This window comes from Pipistrellus hanaki (genome assembly GCF_964339955.1).
Source record: "Pipistrellus hanaki genome assembly, chromosome: 5".
Classification (NCBI taxonomy): Eukaryota; Metazoa; Chordata; class Mammalia; order Chiroptera; family Vespertilionidae; genus Pipistrellus; species Pipistrellus hanaki.
The window spans coordinates 44,844,611-44,861,424 of NC_140507.1; the positions used below are offsets into that span (position 1 = coordinate 44,844,611).

General features: G+C 40.8%; 1 protein-coding gene across 1 annotated transcript in view; it reads right to left on the bottom strand.

Annotated features, from left to right (window-relative positions):
* Nucleotides 1-16,554, bottom strand: part of MGAT4D (MGAT4 family member D) — a gene marked incomplete at its 3' end in the record, with an annotated part of 28,001 nt that extends 11,447 nt beyond the window's left edge. Inside the window, 4 exon segments of the mRNA XM_084883249.1 lie at nucleotides 1,285-1,418; nucleotides 2,947-3,084; nucleotides 3,902-4,060; nucleotides 16,339-16,554. Coding sequence (XP_084739375.1) covers nucleotides 1,285-1,418; nucleotides 2,947-3,084; nucleotides 3,902-4,060; nucleotides 16,339-16,366 — 459 coding nt within the window. The 5' untranslated portion in view covers nucleotides 16,367-16,554.
* Nucleotides 16,555-16,814: the final 260 nt, after the last annotated feature.

Sequence of the window (16,814 nt, forward strand, 5' to 3'; positions counted from 1 at the left end):
TTATATGTAAATATAAACTGATATTAATATATAGTTTTTTATACAACTACTAATTTTTAAATGTAAACCATTATTTTATCATTTTGAAATTCTTGCCTGGCTATCTCCTTAGGATAACTTCCCAGAGTTGAGATTTCTGAGACAAAAGATATATACATTTTAAATCTGATACATGTTGCCAGATTCCCCTCCCAAAGGCCTTATCATGTTAATATTTATGCCGTACTAATATAGCATTACAAGAAAGAAAACTTTGGGGCCATTAGAGAGATGAATATTAGATATATTAATAACTAGGCAAATTACTTTCACAAACTCATTTCTTCATCTGTACAATCAGGATAGTACTACCTCCTTTACAGGTAATTACAGATGTGATGCAGGTTCTAAATAATGTATATAAAAATTGTCTACAATTCTTCAAATATAGAAAGGAGTCCCCCAATTAGTGGTAGTTATTATTTAATATAAATTATCTCTTGATTCCTATTCTAACCTTTTACTGGGCAGGTTTTATTACTATAACATCACTTTTAATATTCTGTTTGTAAATACCATATAGTATGAAAGGTCCCTCGTTACATTTTTTTAAATGTATTTTTATTGATTTCAGAGAGGAAGGGAGAGAAGGGAAGGAAAGAGAGATGAAATATCAACAATGAGAGAGAGTCATCAATCTGCTGCCTCCTGCACACCCCACACTGGCATATGCCCACATCCTAGGCATGTGCCCATACTAGGAATCAAACCATGACCTCCTGGTTCATAGGTCGATGCTCAATCACTGAGCCATGCTGGCAGGGCCTAGTTACATATTTAATAATCTTATTTCTCCACATGGAAATATTTAAATGAACTTTTAAGATTGACATATTTAATTCTTTCTTTGTGGTGTAAAAAAATATATATATATATTGCCGAAACTGGTTTGGCTCAGTGGATAGAGCGTCAGTTTGGGGACTGAAAGGTCCCAGGTTTGATTCCGGTCAAGGGCATGTACATTGGTTGCGAGCACATTCCAGGTGGGCGGTGTTGACATTTCTAATTCTCTATCCCTCTCCCTTTCTCTCTGTAAAAAATCAATAAAATATATATATATATATATATATATATATATATATATATATATATATATATTTTAAAGTATTAAATACATTGTCTGCTATCTAAAAAAGGCATCTGTGAATTGCTTTTTGAAACTTGAGGAGAAAATTTGAAATGATACAGTGATTAGCATGGAGAGTACAAGCTGGGAGCAAGGAGCTCGTCAGCCTTCATACGTACATCTGCAATAGAGACGATCACTACAGAGTCCTTCTGCTCCGAAAGTGTCATCCTGGAAATAAGTGAGGTCAGCGTTTGCTTCAGGTAACTATGATTTCGTCTCTTAACAGTGGAAATGCCAAGTGCAAAAGACACTGCAGACACCGGAGCATGGCATCACCATTTCAAACCACGGAGAAAAATATAATTTAGCATTAATGTCTATGCTTTCTTCTATGTTTGGGTTAATTATGTGGTCATATAAATAGTGCTTGAAATTTTATTACAGAAGTAATCCGAACCAAAGCTGTTAGTTTTTATAATATACTAGAGGCCCGGTGCACGAATTTGCGCACCAGTGAGGTCCCTCTGTCTGGCCTGCAGGATCAGCCAAAACCAACATCCCCTGAGGGGTCCCAGATTGCAAGAGGGTGCAGGCCAGGCAAAGGGAGCCCACCGATACAGGATCAGGGCCAATGAGGGATACAGGAAGTTTGGCCAGCCGAGAAGGGGCTGTAGGAGGACTCCAGGGCGTGTCTGGCCTGTCTTGCTCAGTCCCAATTGGCTGGACCCCAGCAGCAAGCTAACCGACCAGTTGGAGCGCCTGCCCCCTGGTGGTCAGTGCATATCATAGTGAGCAGTTGAGCAGCTTTAGCATATCATTAGCCTTGGTTGAACAGACAACTGGACACTCAGCATATTAGGCTTTTATTATATAGGATTTCATTTTCTGCTTAAGGAAATTCCAATTTGCAGTGGATAGTTAGAAAATGCATTAAATAGACATCAACACAATTTCAGTACAGTGGAAAAGAAAACTATTCACTCTCCGTTTATTATAGTGTCCTCTAACTGGGTATTAAAAGCATTGGCTGGTTCTCTACTCTTCTTCCTAAGGAGACACTATAACCCCAAATAGCAAAAATACTCTGAAATAATGTCATCTGTGAAAACAGTATATGAGGTAATTTCCAACTAATTTGATGGTATAAATCCATGTCTCTACATTACTTTTATTGCCCAATAATGGTCAAAGCACTGGCAGAATAGACCCATGCCATCCTAAATAGATACCAAGATTCTATGCTCAAAGCAGCTACAGACAGCAAATAAGTGATAAACATTCCTATGGTCCAGCAAAACCATTCTTAAAATAGTTAGGGTCAGCCTTGGGGCTGTGGTTTGCTGACCCCCGGCACAGAGGGACACACTCATTGGAATGAATGAGGTTTGTGAGACAGGCAAGTTTCTGAGCGTTGGTCTGACGTCCCTTTTCTCCACTTCTATATCTGATGAGCTTGAACTCAGTCTTCAAGATTTAGCTTCAGGGTTACTGCTGTATAGCCTTTTAGACCCCGATCCCCATAAAGATGTGGAGATAATCAGATGAGAATAGATTTATCAAACCAAGGGAGGAAATGATTATCAAGTACTGAGAAGATAATTGACATATCTGTATCAAACCTGAATTTAGATTCAAGTCTCAAAATATTTATCAAACTATTTTTTTTTTCCTGCCAGACAATATACTGATTTCTGGTTACCCAAATAAATGCCAGATAGGCTGGTTGATCTAAGTATCAAACTGAGTATCATTTCAATGGATTACATTTTAAAACTTAAAGGCATGTTCCCAAAGATCAGAATATCTGTATTTGATTATTCCCATTCTAATTTTCTTACCGCCTTTTTTCTTTTTGCTGATGATTACATTAGGATAAATTCTGTCTACTTTCTTCAGATGAGGGAGAAATAACTTTAAGATTTCAAATGTATTGGACACCGTTTTATTCTTATCCAATGTATTCACTTCCTTCTCACCTGAGAGAAAAAATAGGGCATCTGAGTTCATGGTTTCCTCAGATATCATTTACCTTACAGCTGCAGAACCTATAGATGATGTTAAGTGAGGGCATTCGGGGAAAATGGAAAACTACAGGAACAGAGAACTGACCAGTGGTTTCCAGATGTTAAGAGTGGGGCATGGTGGAGGGTGTGGGGGGAAGAGGGGAGTATCTGACTACAAAGAGGGAGGCATGTGGCAGGACTTTATATCCTGAAGAAAAGGGGAACCACTGAAGGGTGATATACAAGACAGTGCAGTCTTCACTTTGGCTACAGTGAGGATAGATAGGTGGAGACTAGACGAGAGAGAGAGAGAGAGAGAGAGAGAGAGAGAGAGAGAGAGAGAAATAAGAGAATGTTAGCAGACATTTAGATGAAGCACGAAGGTGGCCTGACTAGGATAGTAGAGATGGTGATGGAAAGATATGGACAGATTTGTGAGGTATATGGGATTATGAATCAATGGGGTTGCTTACTGACTGACATGGAAGAAGGAGAGGTAGGAGTCAGAGATGATGCTCAGGTTTCTGGCTGCATCTACTGGATGCATCATGGATGCTGGTGCAATTCACAGAGATCAAAAACACAGAAAGACCACCTTCCAGAAAGAGATGAGGGGCACTGATGTCTCTTACCTGACTTTTCCATGTCTGACAATAAACGAGCAAGAACTGATTTAATTATATTTATTGGGGAGAAATGTCCTAAAATCAGGAAGCATAAAATGTAAATTTCCAAACACAAAACATAAAACAAGCAAACTACCATGCACAAAAGCAAAAGCAACACAAACCTAAGTTTACGGATGCATCTCCACTCTGTCTGTTGTCATACTTTATTTTACTGAAGGCTTCCATCAGCTGTTGGCGATTGCTTTCAGTTTTGTTTTGTAAACGTAGAAAACTTTCCTTAAACTCCAAAATATGGTTTCTGCAATTAATTAATTGATTTCCTGCATAGAAAACAAATATGTTTATGTTTATATATGTAGCAATGGTATAATTTTCATAATATTATATATAACAAAAATATAAAATATATGCTTCTCTATAGCTATATATCTAGCACTAAATGTGTGTATATGTGTAAATAAAATGCTATATACATATGGTATATATCATACATAAAAGACTGAAAAAGATAATGAAATGTTAAACACAGCACTATCTGAAAGATACATGTATCAGATTGTAATTAAGAGAAAAAAAACAATTGAGCCAGAAAATTCACTTCTATGAATTTATCTAAAGAAAATGACCAGGAATAATGTACAGCTCTAAGGATGTTCAACATGGGCAGCATTATTTATCATTGTAAGAAAATCAGAAACAACCTAAGAACCTAACAATGGAAATATGCTAAATAAATTACAAAATATCTTTTAATAGTCTGATTGCTCTTAAATCACATATGATTGAATCTCGGTTTTGCCACTTAATATTTGTGCGGCTTGAGCAAGCTGTTTAGTTTTTGCTAGCCTCTGTTCTTCATGTGTAAATGGATATATAAGAATCCCTGCCTCAGAGTTGTTGTGAAGATGCAATTCAATAATGCATACAGACCACGTGGCAAAGCACATTTAAAAAATGCTTTGACAAATGTCTAATAATCATTTTTGGTGGACTATTCTTTATTCATTTATCAATTGAATACCATGCAGCTATGAAAAAGAATATTTAATGTCATTAAAGCCATTGTGATGCTTATGAGGCTTCCAAACACAAGGCAAACATTTGGCTGTATGATTTTGATGTTCAAGGGAAAGATTAGGGCTGGTACTATAGATTTGAGAGCAAAAATCTCGAGGCACTTATAACACTGAGCAAGACGATGTAGTGAAAGAATATGGCTCCAGTCTTAGTTCATCCCTGTCTTGGCTCACACTAGCCTTAGCCTTGGGCAGAGAATTCAGTCTTTGAAACCCAGCAGGGAGCATTATCTAAAGAATGGACTTGCCGGCATTGAAATTGACTTAAGAGGTTCTAAAACAGAATCATGCTTCATCGAAAGAACTGCAACTACCCCAATAAACCTTGAATATCCATATAGGGGATACTACTTGGGGATGCTCACAAGTTTAAACAGGGACGTAGTGTAACCAGTATAGCCTTGTTCCTGGGGCTCCCAGGTAATATTCTCTTTGTAAAAGGGAGCATGTGTTTGGAGTTGATATAACACAGGTGATGCAACATATCTGGGCCAAGGTGAGTCAGTCCCTGAGGGATCAATTTGGTAAACATGAAAAGAAAGCATATTCTCTGGAGGAAGTCGTATTTGCAGAAACAACCATACAGAGATGTAAAAGGACACAATCTCTTGGCTCAGATCTGCTTCTCGTTCATTCTGACCGGGTAATTCAACTCATCAGTATTCTAGTTAACATATTTATAGTACTTGCTGAGGTACTTTGTGAGGGTGGACTGTTATAAAACTATCTTTCTTGCAAAGTACTCCACATGTGCAATGGGCCGATGTGACTTTCACCCATAAACCAGGTGAGGTCCTGAGAACCACTGACCTTCGCGTCTCCCAACAAGGGGCCAGGAGAAATAAAGAGGAGCTACCAGACTGCACAGCACAGGTCGGTGATACCAGCTCTGAGCCTGTTAGACATGTATCTCAGGCCTCACCCAGGACCTCCTGAGTCAGAAGCTTCATTTTAATGATTCACAGGAGACTGAGATTGTGTTAAAATTTAAGAAGTACTGTTAATAGACCTTTAATAGTTTCATCTTTTTCATCATTGACTTTACTATAGAGTTCGGGTCTTTATTGCCTCTCGCTGCACAATTATTATAATTGCCTTTTCATTGGTCTCTCACCTCCAATCCACAGTTAATCTTCTGGAAACCCTGCCCAAAGACTTTAAAAGGTTCCCTAAATGCTAGCCAAATAAAATCCAAATGAATTTGCCTTAGTATACATGGTCCTGTACAATGTGGCTATGAACTTTTCCACCTTATTTCATTCACTAAATACCTCCAGTAAGGAGAAGCATGCTGAGCTATTCATTCTTTCTCCCACTGAATAGGTACCATGTGCCACTCACTGTGCTGTGATAGGTAAACAAAATATGGATAAAGTCAGGTTCCTGCTTTAAATTAACTAACAATTGGGCTTGCGAGGGATGCGGGAAAGGAGCATATATTTGGGCAACTAAGTGTAATGGAATTGTCAAAGCGGAATTATCCTCGAGGTGCACAGGCCAAGGGAGGAAGGAATAGTGAAGAGCCCACTAGCCCTTGGATGCTGGACTCTGCTGACCAACCAGGGAGCTCTCACCTCACCAGTCCTGCTGCCGGGTATGTTGTAGGCACATAGGTACATTCCCACAAGGTCAGATACCTTGGTGATTATATATGGTCCCCCACTTGGATGGGGAGGAGGCAAGTGATCATTGTTTCTCTTGTACATTGATGATTCTCTCTCTCTCACCTCACTCTCTCTTTCCCTTCCTCTCTCTAAAATTAATAAACAAATCCTCAGGTGAGGTTTAAAATAAAAAAGTGTATTCTCAAAATCTCATTTTCTGAAGTTGGACATATGAATGATGGGAATATAAACACTTTGAGGAACCAAATTTGTTTTTCTTGGTCATAACTAGAAAACACACCAAAATGGTTGTGTTTTCAAAAACACTACATATCTCAAAAAGTCTACTTTTTCAATAAAAGAATGTTCATTGTATTAAAGTATCCTATGAGGTTGCCAATCTAAATTGTCTTCCAAAATTACTATCAAAAGAAGTTTACATTTTGCTTTCTAATTATGAGTAATGACTTGTTTTTTTGTTAATAAAATAGCTCATTGTTTATTGTTCCAAAATAAATAAAAGACACATTTGGATAATGGTCTTTATAGAAAATAAAGAGGGAAAGAGTATAAAATGATTAAAGATTAGTAGAATAAATCATATAAATTAATATACATTTTTAATCTTTAAACAAATGGCATACAATGTTGGTATTGTGGGAACGTGACAAAATTTAGTATTAAGGAACTAAAACATAATTTTAACATTAATTAGAGGACATAAACATTAATTAGAGGTCTAAAGCCACTTCCAAACTTTATCCTTGACTCTACTACCAAGATTACTTAGTGTGCACCCTGAATCATAAATGAATATAAAAAGAATGAAAATTTAACCTAAAACAACCCAAGGACAGTCTTGGAAGGCTGGGTTAATATGTTTGCAGAATCCCTAAGTCTTCAGTTCAAAATGTAACTGCATAAATATTAAAATGTTACACTATAGCCTAGAGTTGAAAGATAAAATAAAGGAAATCAAAGCTAAGTTTGAATTGCAGGTAAATAATAATTTAGTATCAATGTATCCCATGCAATTTCCATACTAACAAGTTACTCATTGTTTATCTGAAATTCAAATTTAACTGGGCAACCTCCATTTTTATTTGCTACATTGGGAACTCCATAGACAACAATAAATTAAAACCTTGGCTTATTTCAACGTGGTAATGTGAGCCAGATTAGTCAGATTCCAAGCCAGTACTCCGAATTGTTGGTTATGTCTCTCCCTACCATCCCACCCCGTCTCAGCTTCCCAGAATATCCTGAGGGAGCCCTGACGTGTGGCTCAAAAACGTCGAACACGAAAGAAGAAAGATGCTGGCTGTGTGAGTGGAGTTCTTGGAGTCAGACATTCAGGTTCCTGGAAATAACGGGCTAGGGGTGGGGCCAGCAGGGCACAGACGGGGTCCACGCAGAGGCCAGAGCCCGAGGCCCTGCGGGACGGTGCGTTAGAACGCGTGCCCGGAGGTCAAAGCCACGCGGATGGACCTGGGTGTCCGTTACAGCTCAGCCGCTGGCAGGACCAGGGCGAGGGGGCTGCATCTGTAACGACCCTATTAGGAGACCAGGTGACCCCGCCAGGTCCCTGTCACCTCACCCCCTTCTCTCCGACCCAGCAATCCAGGAGCCCCAAGGCAAGGCAGGTGGCAGGAGACACCACCCTCCACTTACTGGTCTGAGTCATCCTGGAGATGCAGAAACAGGAGAAGCTGAAGAGGATGGCAGCGATGAGCGCCGTCAGCAAGTTCACTTGCTTGGCCCTCATGGAGCTGGCAGGGTGGGGCAGCGGGCAGCGCAGCGGACAGCGGGCAGCGCAGCGAAGGAGGCGGGAGCAGGGCCCACACCACCCGGGATGAGGGCGAAGAAGCACGTGAGCGCCGGGGCCCTTGGACGCGCGCGCCCCCGCGCACCCTCCCCACCGTGTCCATGGGACCCCGACACACCCGCCTCCTGGGAGCGCCCTTCCCTAAGAGAACTCTGCATGCACCCTTCGCCTCGCGAGGATGGCTCAGCGCTTAGAATCCGAAGGTTGTAGGGCTGCGGTTAATTAAATGACTCAAACTATGGGACTGACACATGGTGAGGGCTCAGGAACTTGCTTTATCTTCCTGCAGTAGTGAGTGACTTTTGTGCCAGACTCTGGGAGGATCTCAGGTTACACAGCTGCAAATGGTTCCTCAAATCTTATACATGGATTTCAAAAATTCCTACAGAAGATATGTATCTTTACTGTCAGATGATTTAGCCTTAAATGGTAACCATCACATGTCCAAATGACTTCAATGGCTCAAATGTTCATGTGGGATGTGATCAACCCCAGACTTTTAGTTTACTCCCCTGACCTTTATTTTTTATCTGTTGGTACCCACTCCCCAGGAAAGGGGCAGGGAGTCAACTTTTATGAAAGAAAAAGTTATGTATACAATGAGCAGCAGTCCTAGGGAGATTTGCTGAGCTTTCCCAAGTTCAAGGTAGGAGTTGCTCAGACCTTCAACCAAGGCTGAGAAACACGAGGTGAGCTTCAGAAGGGCGAGGCTCTCTCTAGTCTCCTTAAACGTGATTTTTTCTTTGGGTTCTCCACTCTGATTATTCTACTCCTGTGTGGGACTCACTGGTAAAAATGGATTCAACTTCAAACCAGCCTTGCACCACTGGGCTGGTTTCTGGCCCTTTGAGGAACAAAGATTCTTCGAACACAGGCCAGCCTGCCATTGTAAGCCATTTTCTCGAGAGCTAGTGGCCAGGAGTTGTGGCCTTCAGTTAAGCAATGACCCAGCCAGCTCCCCAAATAGGGAACTGGAAGACATAAATGCATCCACTTTATCCTCCTGCATCCCGTCAGACTCTTACCAGTCTTCACTTTGGCTAAGCTCTCTGGGAAGCCAGAAAGCAAGGAAGTCCAGTTTGATGTCCTAAAGCCGTGGTCGGCAAACTGCGAGCCACATGTGGCTCTTTGGCCCCTTGAGTGTGGCTCTTCCACAAAATACCACGGCCTAGGCGAGTCTATTTTGAAGAAGTAGCATTAGAAGAAGTTTAAGTTTAAAAATTTGGCTCTCAAAAGAAATTTCAATCTTTGTACTGTTGATATTTGGCTCTGTTGACTAATGAGTTTGCAGACCACTCACCTAGAGCATATGAGACTGCCTCCTGGGCTATGGAACAGAGCAGAGAAAGTTGTAGGTTAGAGTGAGATGGGGGAAGGAAGCTATTCAGCACAAAGATATCTCCAAAATCAATAATGTATTGTTCTCTAATTTGAACTCCAGGTTCACATTTTCAGCTGCCTTTAAGATTCAAAAAAGCACTTTGCTCTCACACCTTAATATATCTGAAATCAGTATATCTTCGAATTGATTTTTACATTTTGTAAAATTATATCTTCATCTTTTTCCAAAAAAAGGAAAAACCAAAATCTTCTAGTCAGCCAATGATCTGTCTATGAGTCAGACAAAACACACGGTATTTATTGAGCACCTACTGAGTGTCAGTCACTGAATAGGTGCTAGAGATACATATAGTCACCTGCTGGTTATTCCTACATATCAAAGATTCAGCTGAAATGCCACTTCCTCCACGAAGCCTTCCTCCACGAAGCCATCCACCAAGAGATCACTATCTTCTTTGAACTCTTATAACACTCAAATCCTCTCTCAGGGCACTCAATCAGCATCATATTTAATTGTTATGCACATACTTTATTTCCTTTGCCATGTGATAAACCCCTACAAAGACACTTCTTATATGATATGTTTTTTATATCACACTAGAGGCCCAGTACACGAAATTCATGCATGGGTAGGGTCCCTAGTGGCTGTGGGCTGCCGGCCAGCATCTCCTTTCCTGCAGTTGGCTGGACAGCCCTGTCCCCTGGTCAAACTCCCAGTCTAGGGGACTATTTGCATATTAGGCTTTTATTATAAAGGATTCCCCACTGCACATTTCAGGGCATGTTACAGATCAAAGGTACTGACTGAAACACAAGCCTGTGGTACAACCGAGCTATAGTCACAACCAAACACTATGCTACTACCACTGAAGCCAATAATAAATATCACTCCAGGCAATCTAGAAGCTAGACAACAGTAGCATTCTCAAAGACCTTCAGACTTCTCTTTTGTGACTTGCACTTTAGTGTCACATTCAGACCAGGAGAAGAAGAGAATTACCAGGCTAAAGATAAATATTCGTTAAAAAAATAGAAACAGGAAGAGTGGCCTCTGGGGATACTACCAGCAAGCATCACAGCCCTTAAGGCTTCTTTAGTTAACCCGGATCTAAACACTGGTCTCATAACTGTAAGCACAGAAAAGTAAGCAATGAGGACAGATTTTTCTAGTCTCCTATGTGGGCAGGATCCTGAAGGAGAAAACAATCTGAAAGATAATGACTATCGATAAAATGTCGGTTGTCTTGGCCCCTATTTTTGTTTCAAATTACTTAGAAATAAGCCATTTGTACCATGTGGGTGCTATTTGTTAAGCACAATTCAGGAAAATGACAGTATCAAAAGGTATTTTTATGGACCATCCATGACTGCTGTAGTTAAACTTTAGTATGCACAAGAATCATCTGGAAACCTTGTTAAACACAGATGACTGGGCCCATCCTCAGAGTTTCTGATTCAATAGGTTAAGGCTGGGACCCCAAATTTTGCATTTCTGACAAGCCCCAAATGATACTGATGTTGCTGGCCCAAGGAATTACACTTTGTTTTTGTTTGTTTTTAGTTTGTCTTTTTGCTTAAAGTATCACGGGTGTCTCCTTTTTTCTCTCATTGATTCCTTCCACCCTGCTCCCACCCGGGAACTACATTTGAGAATCACTGCATGATAGCACTCCATGGAACCATACTAGGTTATACTTAGAAAAATGCCCAAAACCATCCAAGATACTTATTTAATAAAGACACCACATCTTCCACCATCTGTGTAGGGGAATCTGTTATGTCCCCTGGGCCTTTATATTCCAGAAGTTAACAACAGGTACAAAATTTGTCTCTGATTTTTTTCCATCACCATTTATCCCCCTATACTCTCTAAATAAAATTAAAAATTCAATGAAAAAATTTGTCTCTTATATTCATGAATGTACCAAGACTAGCCTGATTAGTGGAAGAAAAGGTTCTAGGATTTTTCCCCTGAATGAAAAGGCCTAGAGAAGATAAACTGAGGACGTCCCTTCCAGCAAGCAGAGCTTGCAATCTAACAACTAGATAAAAAGACACAAGAATGTGGTACAGACAAGTACTCAAACATGGAGCAACAAGGGCTGAATGTCTTTTTTTTTTTTTTTTTTTTTTAATTGTTCTTCTCATGGTAATAGCACTTAAATTTTCCTTAGGGAAACTGTGATACTTCAACAATTCTTTCATCTGTGCATGCTGCTTCTCATGAGTAGAGTGGACCCTGTCACAAACCACCTTATCACTCATGATAATGGAAGTAGCGGAGGAATGTTCTGGGACTCTATACCAGGCTGTCAGAGGACTGGCATCTTTTACCTTCTCCTTTTTGAAGCCCAACTGCCATGCTGTCAGGAAGTCCAACCCTAATTACCGAGTGCTTAGAGACTACATGGAGAGGGACACAAGGATGAGAGGCCATCTTGGACGTTCCAGCACCAGCAGAGCTCTAAACGAACACAGCTCTGTGGGGACCCCACATAAAACTAGCAGAACTCCCTAGCTGAAAGCCAGACAACCCACAGAATCACAAGAAATAAGTTACTGTTTTAAGGCACACAATTGGGAATGGTTGGTTAATGTCCTTTTTTTAAAACCATTCCCTCTTTAGTTCCTCTCTTATTTGAACAAAACACATTCGCCTTCGGTGGTCGGCAAACTCATTGGTCAACAGAGCCAAATATCTACAGTACAACAATTAAAATTTCTTTTTTGAGCCAAAATTTTTAAACATAAACTTCTTCTAATGCCACTTCTTCGAAATAGACTCACCCAGACTGTGGTATTTTGTGGAAGAGCCACACTCAAGGGGCCAAAGAGCCACATGTGGCTCGTGAGCCGCAGTTTGCCGACCACTGACCTTAATGATCCAATCAGCCCTCCATACCTTCACACTGTATTTTCAATAATGTTTCAGTTAACAGTTTTAGTATCAATTTATTAACTACTTTATAGATGGTATGGAATACACTATGTTCATGTCACGTTGGGATCTGGGGAGCCTATTTCTGCACACTGGAGTGTGGAATGCATTCTTTGGTCTAGAGAGATGTATGACAAGGAAACAGAGAGCCTTGGCAGGGTTTGGACTTTACCCCAAGATAGAATAAATGTCAAACCCATCTGACTCCTCTAGGGACTGAAAATAGTAATCCTATATAGTTCACTGGTTTACAGGCTTGGATCCCTGTGCCCAGGAGACTATTCCAAATGTCATCTTTAAATGGCTACTTTTTTGGGTGTTGTTATTAGCATTCAACAGTATCTTACCACATTGGTGGAATATATCATTATTCCACCACTACCACATGACTTTGGCACCACTGTCTTCACTAAAATTACCCAAGTGGCTACTTCTAGGGAATGGCAGGGCATCAGCCTAACATTTCACTGCCCTTCCTGAACTAAGTCAATCCTTGATGTGGGCATCTATGTGACCCTCCCTTGGAAGTTCCTTAGGGGCTTCCCACAATTGCATCCCTCACACTGGGGCCATTCTTAATGCTTACTCACCAATATTCTCATATTGGTGACTGCCTGTGACTCTAAATGTTGAAACATTGCCCCGAGGCACAGAACCAAGTTATTTCTTCACTGCCATGTATACTGCTCTCAAGTTGGCCCATTGCATTGACTTATTTACTGCCCATGGAACAAAGAGTAGGTGACTTTTTAATGGAGATTCCCCTGTACAGCAGCTCTCATGGATAAACCAAGAAATGTGTTTTATTTTAGTGGAGAGTCATGAGGTTTAGACTGTTCAGCAACAGAAGTCAACTGCAAATTAGCTCTAAAGCAGAGATGCTACCTGCTCGTGTGTGTGTGTGTGTGTGTGTGTGTGTGTGTGTGTGTGTGTAACACTTCAGAGATACTGCTCAAGAAACAAATTCCATTTTATGTGAGAGTTTTGTTGTGCAGCTTCCTCTTTATAACTATTTCCTTCTGATATTTTCCATATCGTATCATAGGTAGTCCAGATCTTAATATACTTTGCCATTCTTAAGTTATAGGAAATTTTTTCATGCTGGCAAACTAGCTCTCTAGCACCATCATCAGGAACTTTTTGAGTCTACACCTCCCAGTGGTAGCCACAAGGTGGCAGTATTATGGTTCGTTCAAAGCCTCCCATTTGTGTGTATTCTGGTGCCAGAAACTTCTAAAATTATGTGTGAATGTGTTCAAATGGTAGGGTCTCAGAAGCATACAGGAGCCACTGCTCATTATATATATTTTATAGCTTGCCAAATAGTCCTTCAAAATATGGTACCTCTGACACTCAACAGTGACTACAATATATCATACAATCTTAGACCTTTTACCTAGGGTCAAATAAAGATTTCTTGACCCTCAAGTTGATTGCCAATTTCTCCCACAATATTAATAGTTGAATTAAAATCACTACCCTGAATTAAATATACCTACTTCCCTTCAACATCACTGGCTTTAAACTCATGCAGGCTGGGATAAATGGAGCAGATCTGAGAGGTAAACTTAGGTGAGGTGGATGCAGAAGCTAGAGTGGGCTTCCTTCATCTCAGCCTAATTAATGTGCCATCAAACCCTTTGTAGGGGTCCTGTTAATTTTCCTGCTTCTCTATTCCCCTTTATCCTCTATTCCCCTTTATCCTCTGACTTAAAAGAAACACCACCACCAATCATATAAATAGTTCTACCTGATTCAATGTTTATTTTCTTTGTTCTGGTTACCATTTCCACCCCACCCATAACTTAATTCTAAATAGCTTAAACTTTCATTTGTAAAGCCCATTACCAGTGGCTGTGAAAACAAGTCTGCCTTGGCATTCTGGATATTTCACCGTTCTCCCATGGAAAGAATCACACCTAAACATGAGGAGTTCCCCCTAATCAGTGCCTAACATAGTTTCAGCCAAGTGCAACACAAATCAGCATAAATTAATCAGGGCTGCCACTGTCCTTAATATTTTTAATGCTTACACAGAGGAAACCCATTTCTCAGTATAAATTCACTGCACTCCAGACTTCACAAACTCCAAAAGGGGACATTAATATTTAACTTTGGTTCTCTGTGGATCAAGTGCTTGAACACTGCAAGTTGTTGATTAACAGCCATACTAATAACCTTTTCTATTAAGCAGCTTCTAAAACCAACAGTGTCTTAGTTTGTTTATGCTGATAATCCAAGAAAGCAGGGACTCTTCAGTACTACTCAAAAATATTACCAAGCTCCAGTATGCTACAGCCTTTGTTTTCCATGATAAGACCAGTTAACAGCACACAGCTTAGAGACCTAAGTAGGTTCCACCTTTTTCTTGACGCCAGAATTCTACGCTTAGGACTTAACCACCATTAAGCCAACCTACATAGAAAAAGGAAATCTGAGACTAAGAGAGAAAGAGAGAACGTCAATCTTTCCAGAGGGACAGATCTAATTTATTTGCCAGTTAACATGCAAATTAGGAAGTCACATGCACGTGACAATTTAATGTACAGGGGCCCTGCTTCCAATAAGTGCAGTTCAATCCATTTCTCGGGTTCGGACCAAACAGGCTAGCATTCTCTTCTCCTGGAGAAAAGCATGGTTGAAGTGTACCATCAGGCAGCATGAAGACAAGAGCTCTCTGCACTCCCTGCCTTCAGTACCGCACATTGAAAAGGCAAAAGGATTATCGCACTTTCTGTTTCACAAAGGTCTTGTGAACAAATACAGAGACCCCTGAAACAGAAGTTTGTTTCTACTTATCATAGTTTGCCAAATTGGGTGATACTTTGTCTTTCTGAATCTTCTTATGTGCAATAAAAATATTCAGTGAGGTGATCTTCATTCAAGCTCCTTTCAAGACCTAAGATTCTATGATTTTATTATTATATGCCCAGATTTCATTACCAAGTTGACCATCAGTTGCTTCTGTGGGGTGGGTATAATGGCTTAGGCAGGCTCCAAATGTCTGTGTTTTACAATTAGTATCTTTTAAAAAATGTTGGTTGAGGTGTGGGAAAGTGTGCTTTGCTGCTTCAATTCGTGTTAATAAGGGGGTGAAGGGGATATAAATACACACTTAGATAGAATATTCCTGAAGGTTCAAACCAGAAACCAATACTGGTTGTTTTCCAGCAAGGGGAATCATGGAATAGGAGTCTTGGGTGTGGGTGTGTGTAGGTGGGGAGTTACTTTTCAATATAAATTGTCCTTTGTACTTACATTCTGTGTTTCCCTTGTTCTTTCTCCTCCAGCCACACTGGCCTTCTTGCTATTCCTCCAATTTACGAAGTATGCTCCTGGTTCAAGGCCCTTGAACTTACCGTTCTAGTGCCTATGCTCTCATAATGTTCACTGCCTTACTTCATCTGGACACTGCTCAAATATTACCTTAGCACAGAGACTCTCCTGACCACCTGTATGTAAAAACTCCCTCCCCCATACGCCTTATTTCAGGACCACCTGGCAACACATATTTGTGTTAATTTACTGTAAAACTATCTTTTTGGAACCCTGACTGGTACATAACAGGCAAACAACAAATGCTTAAATTAAGAGATGAGACTTTTTAAAAGCAGTACATACATTTCTTTGTCAAGAAAAACAACCAGTTAAGGAATAAATGTTTGATGAGTTACCTGTTAGGTATTTATTATTATAGTACTAAGTCCAAACTTCTTTCCTCAACATAGAGGACTGTCCTTATCTGCCACGACCAAGTTATTAAACATTTTGTTTCCTCATCCGTAAAGTGGGACCATTAGTAATTACCGCTGACCTTTGAACGGGGGGTTGGGGTCCAACATACAGTAGAAAACCCACGTAGAATTTAAGTCGGCCCTTCGTATATGTGAACGGCGGGTGGAAAATACACGGAATTAAGATTAAATGTAGGCGAAAGCGCAAGGACAGCTATCCAAGGCATACTGCTTCCTCCGCGCCCAGAGTGTAGAAGCCGCACCCGATGTCAACTTGCTCCAAAGACCGCGAGAACGGGCTCCAGGGCAGCCCCAGGTGAGACCAAGCTTTGGGGCGGGGCGGGGCGGGGCGGGGCGGGGCGTGCCTCCAGGTATCCGTTGCTAGGGAAACAGTCTAGCGTCCCTTCAATCCTGGCACGCGCGCGCCAAAGCAACTCTGCCAGACCTTCTTGCTGCGTTGGCAATTGGTGGAGCAAGGACCAATCAGAGGAGGCCGAAGGCCGGGGCGGGGCGGGGCGGGCAGTGTCTCGGGGAAAGGCGTTCGCGGTGCCTCGCT